General features: G+C 36.5%; 1 protein-coding gene and 1 long non-coding RNA gene across 2 annotated transcripts in view; both read right to left on the bottom strand.

The window, feature by feature from the left end:
- Positions 1-1,089: 1,089 nt before the first annotated feature.
- LOC144643361 (uncharacterized) lies at positions 1,090-6,402 on the bottom strand. The gene is made up of 4 exons (XR_013568895.1): positions 4,776-6,402; positions 3,665-3,752; positions 2,544-2,638; positions 1,090-1,216 (listed from the first exon to the last, which is right to left on the bottom strand). It is a non-coding gene; the product is annotated as an uncharacterized LOC144643361 (long non-coding RNA).
- Positions 6,403-6,513: 111 nt separating this feature from the next.
- LOC144643341 (oxaloacetate tautomerase fahd2, mitochondrial-like) overlaps positions 6,514-7,794 on the bottom strand; it is a 9,538-nt gene continuing 8,257 nt past the window's right edge. Inside the window, exons 6-7 of the mRNA XM_078502554.1 lie at positions 7,619-7,706; positions 6,514-7,013 (exon numbers count right to left, since the gene is read on the bottom strand). Of these exons, the coding sequence (XP_078358680.1) occupies positions 6,951-7,013; positions 7,619-7,706 (151 nt within the window). The 3' untranslated portion in view covers positions 6,514-6,950. The remainder of the gene's footprint in view (positions 7,014-7,618; positions 7,707-7,794) is intronic.

Below are 7,794 nucleotides of genomic sequence, written 5' to 3'. Positions count from 1 at the left end.
ATCGTACGCTTTCCAGAACAGTTTCAACCCTCAAACTTGATCAGTAAAAACTTTTGCTATGTACCTTAAGTTTGTGGACTGTGGACATTTCTGTTTTCACATTTTACGGAAATTATTTGGCATTGTATTCCCTTACAAACGCTGTATTTCTCGTCATGTTTGTCTGTCGTTCAAAATGGAGGTAAGAACTGCTAACTGATGTTAGTTTTATACACTATCTCGCACTGAAATTCTTTCAAAATTGCTTTATTCAGAAAGAAATCTACGTAAGAAAAATTACCGATTTTTTGTGCGAGATGGTGTATTAAGTTTTTGGCGGGAAAATTTTCAACATGACTCCTTATTGTTTTTGTCACGAAATTGTTGTCAGGGGAAACGCTGTGCAAATTTTTTCAAATTTTCCCGCCAAAAGTCTTAGTATATGGAGGGAACATTTTTTCGTAACACCTTTTTAATTGGTTTTAATTAAAGAATATTCAAAGTTAATAAAATTAATTGTTTACACAAAAACACTTTGTTGTGGTTGAATTGCTTTTATTGAGATAATATAGATCACAAAGAAAAACTGTTCACTTTATTGACTTGTTATCTTTTAATTACAGTCATAATAAATAACATCAAGGAGACAAGAGAATTCAATTTTATTGATACAAATATAATATAGTTGAAAATAATTACGGAGTATATACAAAGCAATAACATTAGTACAATTTTTTAAAAAAATTGGCGCATGCGTATTTTATAAGGCGCCGTATTTTTTCCTAAGTCTTTTGGCGGGAAAATTAAAACAGATGTTTACAAGAAGTAATAATTTAAAAAAGATGCGCATGCGTATATTGAACGCCCGTATTTTTTCTAAGTTTTTTGGCGGGAAAATTAAAACTTTTTAAACAGCGGTTACCATAGAAAAATATCTGGCACAAAAACAATAAAACTTAGAATAAAAGAAAATTGAAATACTTGACTTAACAGAAGCTAAGAAAATCTTTAAAATTTTAGCGCTAATGTTTTGGCAGGAACTCGAAATGGTACTAAAGATTGAGCTTGGCTTAAAGCTTAGCGAGTTATTTACAAAAACATCTCGCTTCGATTCTCGACCTAAAATTTCGATTACTTTGTTTTCTACCTCTTATTAAACTTGTCTTTCACTTGCTTGTTCATGTTTCTTGCTTGATTCCGACTTTAAATTTTTAAAGCATCGAAGGCGCACAGCAACCTGAAGGAAAATAAAAAAAAAATAAATCAGTAAAAAATTATCATACTAAGGTTTTCACAATAACTTTTAATATATGACATATATGTTAAGCATGCATAGGGTTTCACATAACATGCCCATGGTAAACTCGTCAACATTTGGCGCTAGCGTTAATGTTTATGGCAACCCGTTCCGGGAGCTGATGCTTTTTTTTTTCGAATGGTATGCATGGTTCATGGTTCTGTTTGTCCTAAAATTGATCATGACACGCGTTAAAATGAATGTTTTGGTGAATTCATCTTTAATTTATTGAGCTGCAAGGTAGCCTTGTTCGCTCACGTTATTTTAATGTTAAAACGCTGCTCGAGTAACACTCTGGTTTTTGCATGCTCTATCACGAGACAATTCGAGGAAATTAGAAAAACGTACATCTAGATTTAATATCATTCCGCTTATTATCGTGTTACTGACTCAATAGTCTTGGGTGGAATTACATTTCAGGGCCCAGTCACTGAAAGTAGGATTATGGTAATCCAGGACTAAACTCATTTGAATTTCGTTGTTGGTGTTGTTTTTTTTCACGAAGGCGCACTTTAAAAGGGACATTGCTCCTCCCATCTTCAATACCACATGAATTTGCATTTTAGTTTTGCACGCAGAGGCTGGAGCTTAACAAAGTTCTTGTATTCTTTTTCATAAATTTTTAATTCACTGTAAGCATAAAACTTTGAAATTTCTCAACTTTCTTTGTTTGCTCTTAAAAAGAAATAAATTGAAACGATAATTGGTATAAGCTTCATACAAAGCTTGAGTGACTTTGCAAAGATATCTGTGACGTCACCTATTGTTATTAATGTGGATACCAGAGAACTATTGGCTGGTGAAACAAAACGTTCTTTTGTTTAATGGTTGGAAAATGTAGGTTGATAATAGACATGGTTGATAATAGACATCTTGCCTATTGTGTCAAAATGTTATGTTTTGGTAGTTAAATATACTTCTCGTGTATCGAAATGTTGCTAAAAATATTGGAAAAAAGTTTCATTATTCTGTTGCATTGAGGATAAAATTATTGAGCAAAAAAACGAAGAATACCAATTAACAATCAGCTATTGTATCGTTCGCTGTTGATTGACAAATCAGCCCTTCTCTTCCCTGGGAATCCCCTTTTAATAGCGCGCCTTCATAAAAATTTTAGGTAAATTTGTTTGCCTTTTACTTTGACAAAGGTTAAATTCAAATTTTAATTTATCAGTGACAGCGTTGGTCGTTTTGTAATCCTGGATTAGAGATCTGCTTTCGTGCAACTTCACCAATTGAAACCTATAGCTTAAAGTAATCAACTTACCTCACTGAAAATAGCCCTTCTGAAGTGGTCCCTCTCTTCTAATCTAGTGGTGTTTCGTGATTTCCAGCTTTTTCTATTCCATGCTTGATAGCTTCCTAAAGAGAAAGGAAAACATTGCGTAAATACACCACGTGAAATTTAATCTAACATCTTCAGGGACCATGTATTTTCTTATTCTTGGAAATACATAAAGTCAGAGCAAGGTCTAGACTTTCTTAAGGTACTTTCCAATATTATTTTCCCCGTTTGAGGACCTTTCTGGAAACCACTGAAAGAAGCGGGAGTAAAAATGATGATGATGATGATGATGATGATTGAAATTAAAACTCTAAAATCGGGCATGTTTTTGCAACCTTTCGAACTATTTTTGTCTGTGGTTGTAACTCACCACCTACCACCCCCCGTTTCTTACCCCGCCATCATACTGCCAAAAGGCACAAAACGGGGAACGAACTATAACTATGGCACAAACTATGGCACAAACTGGCTTCATATCGCAATGGAAAAGGTCCCTCATAAAACAAACTCCCAGCTAAAGGTTAAAGAAACAAACAAATCGATAGGATAGGACAAGAGAGAGTGAGAGAGTAATTTTCCTTTCACAAGTCTGTTCCGAAGACGATTATTTTCAACTTAAGCTAACTTATGTTTTGATAGCTTTAGCGACTCGAGCTTAACTGTCCTGCCAGCAAAGAACTCCTGTTATTCAAACATAAGAATGAGTTTGTTTGTGTGTGTGGAGCAATTATTAGCTGAATTTTAATTGGGTTATTTATCATACTAAGAATACCAAAAAACGTAGTTTTGTAACTAAAAAGTCTACAACTTTTTCCAATTTACTTAATTTTTGGTAATAACTGAAGATTAATTCTACTAATTTTACTTAAGGAAACCTCCATTAAATACTGCGAAATGACCCTGTGGCGCTCGTGAATTGTGGAGTGTTCACGTTTGAATGACCCGCCATATGAGCTCATTAATATGCGTACACGTCGCGCTACTCGATTCTGCCAAGAAGAGCAGTGACGATGCATCTTTCCAGTGTAAGGCAGGCACAGCTTACATCTAAATTTACAACTAGCTCGCAACGATAGGAAAATTCATACTAGACCAACACTGACCTGTCGTTAAAAAACATCATTTTCCAACTGAATGACTGTCCACGTCAATCATAAGACCTTTCCCCAGTGGTATGAGAATGCGACAGCCCTACGAAAAATTAGGCAACAGTTAGGTTTGTTCAGAAAGTTGGAGAGCGGAGAAAAGGATATCGTAAAAACTCTATTTAGTCCTGGTGGGTCGTTGTTAGTTGTTGTTTTTTCTGTCACGACGGGAGGATTTGAATGAGGGGGCGGGGGTTACTTCTACTGAATAAATAACTTAAAAAGCGTGCAATTTCCTTGTTTATAAATTGGGGGGGGGGGGGGTGTACTAAAAGTCAACTTCAGGGGCGGCAAAGAGGGAAAGGAGGCTTTAGCCTGGTTTTCACTAGCGACGTAAGCACAAGCGCAAGGATAACAGCTCTTATTTCTCCGTGAAAACGGCTTCGACTCAAGCAAAAGCACAAGCGCATTGCATTTGGATGCTTGTGCTTGCTGCAAGCACAAGCACAAGGATTAAATTTTGTCCTTTTTGCGTGATCGCGTTTGTGCTTGCGCTTGTGCTTACGCCGCTAGTAAAAACCAGGCTTCAATAAAGCATTTACGTTAATTCACATGTAACACTACCCCCACCCCTATAATACACTCTTGAAAACCTTGTAAAATGCTTCTTTCTTAATCAAAAGGTTACGATTTAAATAACCAAAATTTTGTTTCATTTTTCTTTTATCCGATTGGACTCTTGTCCAAAATTTATCGTTCAATCTATGCAAATTAGTCATACATATCTGACATATGCGTTAACTATATTTACTATTTCTGGCTTGCAACTGACGTCACGGCGGCCATGTTGGGGGACAGGAACAAAGCGTTTCCCTCCGCTGGGAATTTAACTTTTTTATCATGCTAATTTTGCGGAATTTATTTTATTGTTTTGACCTCCAACATGGCCGTTTTGTCACGTGGTTGCAAGCCAGCAATAAAACTTCAAAGACTGTAAAATGTTGTATTCCTTCCTCATATATTCTAAAAAGTTAACTCCAGAGAAAGTATAGGCTAACTACAAAAAAATACAATATACATTGATTTCCTTTGCAAGAAGACCTTTAAATTGAATACATTTTTGACTTACTTCGATGTTGAATGTTCACGTGTTAGCGGCCATCTTTTCAAGGCGAAGTCTTGAATTGTTGCCAGCCAATAACTCCACGCTCTCTCTTCTTCAAACCTCCTACCAAATGCGTCTACCATGGCAAAATGGACGACTCTCAGTGCTGACAACGTCGGTTTAACAGACACAGCCATATTTTTTAGCCTTGTTCATCTGCTCTTTCCTCGTGTTGAGGTGGGATCACAATAGGAATAACTGAATATTAATGTGGGCTTTTTTATGTCTGTTCCCGGATTCTTTTCTTTTCAAATGCAAATACAGGAGGGTCTGAAATGGGTTACCTCAATGACTCTGTAACGTGAAACACTTAAATTTTAGGCATTTTAATACTAACAGTAAAAAATTCACTGTAACAGTCAACTTTATCCAGAAAGAAACAAAAACGAGGCTTACATTAGTTTGTGTAGTATATCAAGAAGTTTTCGCCGCCATTTTCCGACGATTTCCGATTATTTCGGAAATTTCCGAAAGCTACCGAAAATTCCCGAAGACTGCCGAAGATTTCTGAAGATCCAGAGACTAACGAAGATTTCCGATGAGAAATCCGAAAATTTCTCCAAGTTCATAAATGATTTTTCTACCGATTTTCGAAGAGCAGATAAAAATTTACAATGCTAAAAGACTATGGGTTTTCACGAAAAACCCTCCAAACACTTTCTCCGGAAACATTAATCATAAAAATATTGGCCAGTGTAACAGCAAAACACTAAAAATTATGGGAAAAACAACACTAAACACTAACCCCCATTCAGACCCTCATACAATACTAGTGGTTTTTATTTTTTATGAAGTTGGATTTATTTTCTTGCTTTCCATGTGTCTAAATATAAAGCTACAAAGGCAAATCTAAGCGTTTGTTAGATACAGTTTCGAATAACTGGAAAATTGACAATTGTAAGTTTTTTTTGTGGAAAACGCTTTCTCTCCTCAGTCACCTCCTCCTCCTGTGTAGTATTGTGATTTACCAAGGGGAGGGGGGCAGGGGGTGGTCTTTCTTTTTGATACGATTTTTAAGATGATCCTATTTTGTCTGTGATACGAATTGTAGCTTGAAAACACTGCCTAACGTAAAAGTCGAAGTTAACTTAGGGAAAGAGAATGCATCACATCTCGTGCACTCAGCTTGCTTGCAGTCGTCATCAATCAGAAACACTGAAAAACAACAACAAAAACATACTCGAACTACAAAATTGTAGTTCAAACTGAGCTGCTCACCCTGACATTAATTGAAATAATTTTGCATTTGCGTGTAAACGTTTCTTACTAAGGTTCGTTGAAATCACGAAAGTTTTAAAATATTTGAGGCCATTCTCGTCCCAGAGCTCAGATCAGAAGGATCGTGGGATATTCAGTTGATCTTGGGAACCTTAAAATCAATTTTGCCTAGACTGAATATTTCGCACGTCTCAAGGGTGGGGATAGACTCAATAGCTGCCGTTATTTCAGTAAGAGAACTGCGCGACGACTCTATAAGCTCTTGATGTAAAATTTAACCAATCAATTTCCAAGAGTAGTGGATATCAGAAGTCCAATCTATAGACTTTTGTGGTCATCTAATTTCTTTTTCAAAAACGAATACTTTGACAAGGAAATAAAATTTGATATCGATTCGGGGATATTCTTAAAGGCCCGCCATGGTAATTAACTATGAAATCCTTTTGAATTCCTTTAAAAAAGTCAACAATCAACAGCTCGGATGCCTGGTTTGAGAAAACCTTTTTATTTCCAAAACAAAGCAAGCATCAATCTTCTGTTTTACTAGACTGAGTTCTACTCAATATTTGGAAAATGACACTGCGTCTTTTATAAAGACAAAACTCGTAAAGAAGACCTTTCTAAATGAAAGAATGTCTATGATTGCACTGCTGGCATTTGGTCTCCTATTGCTAATGTCCCCTAGAATAGTTTTATACTGCACTAAATTGATTTTGAGAGTTGATTTATGTCTGATTTATAAATTACAAAAATATCTGTTAAATTATAAAAACGTCTAACTACTCGTTACTGATTTTCACGTTGTTAAAGTTCTCTATTTGTAATTGATCCTGTATTAGGAGTAGTCGTTATGAGTTGATGTTGAACTGTAGGTCTCTGCAGATTTCTCTAGATGTTCTGGGACTTTTCAAGTCAGTGATTTTATTGAACTGTATTTGAAATACATCCTATTTCATCAATTTCACATTCCACTGTATCGCCCCTCTGAAAAAAAAAAGGTTAATTAAATTTTAATATTCAGTTGAGGCAAACTCGTTATATGACGCCTTGAGCAGACTCTCTCTTCGGGGGCAACGAAGCGAGTCTGCAGGCAGAAGTAAGGCGAGGCGCCTTCGATGTCCCTGAAGCGCGTATGTTGCTCCAAAAGAGAAAGCCTGTGTAGCCAGTGTAGCTTGGTGTTCTAGTCAGTCGGGAAGGGCGAGAAATCGCGCACGCGAGAAAAGCGACGGCTGACAAGAACGCCAAGCTACGCTGGCTAGCTCGCAGGCAACAAGAGATAATTGACTTTTTTTTTTGGGGGGGGGGGGGAGGGGCATTTATACAATCTTAGAAATAACTGGTCACCACCATCATCATGATTTGATTTTACTGTTTGAAACAAACTCGAAATTTCACATGAAAAAAAAAACTTTTCAATGTATTAGGACCTCTTGTAGAATACCATGAACTAAAGCCTCTCCAACCCAGCCCCAACCCTAGAACTAAACAAAGCACTATGTGAAACAAATGTAAGATCCACTGAATATCAGAGACATACTTATTTGCACTACTAAGTTGAGGTTTTCAGACACGTTAGTACACAAACTCACCTTGAGGTAAACAGGAGGCTTTCTAAAACAACCAACACCTGGTGGAGTTCCTGTAATAACTACATCACCAGGAGTCAGGGTAACAAACCTGTAATATCAATTGATACAACAAATGAAGTAAATTACGTGAAAATCACAAAAGAGCCCAAGTTTTACAGTAAGGCGCCCAAAAGTGT

Source organism: Oculina patagonica, chromosome 2 (genome assembly GCF_052425735.1).
Source record: "Oculina patagonica isolate OP01 chromosome 2, crgOcupat, whole genome shotgun sequence".
Lineage (NCBI taxonomy): Eukaryota > Metazoa > Cnidaria > Anthozoa > Scleractinia > Oculinidae > Oculina > Oculina patagonica.
The sequence above is the reverse complement of the archived record's forward strand: the minus strand, read 5'-3'. Positions and strand labels throughout refer to the sequence as shown.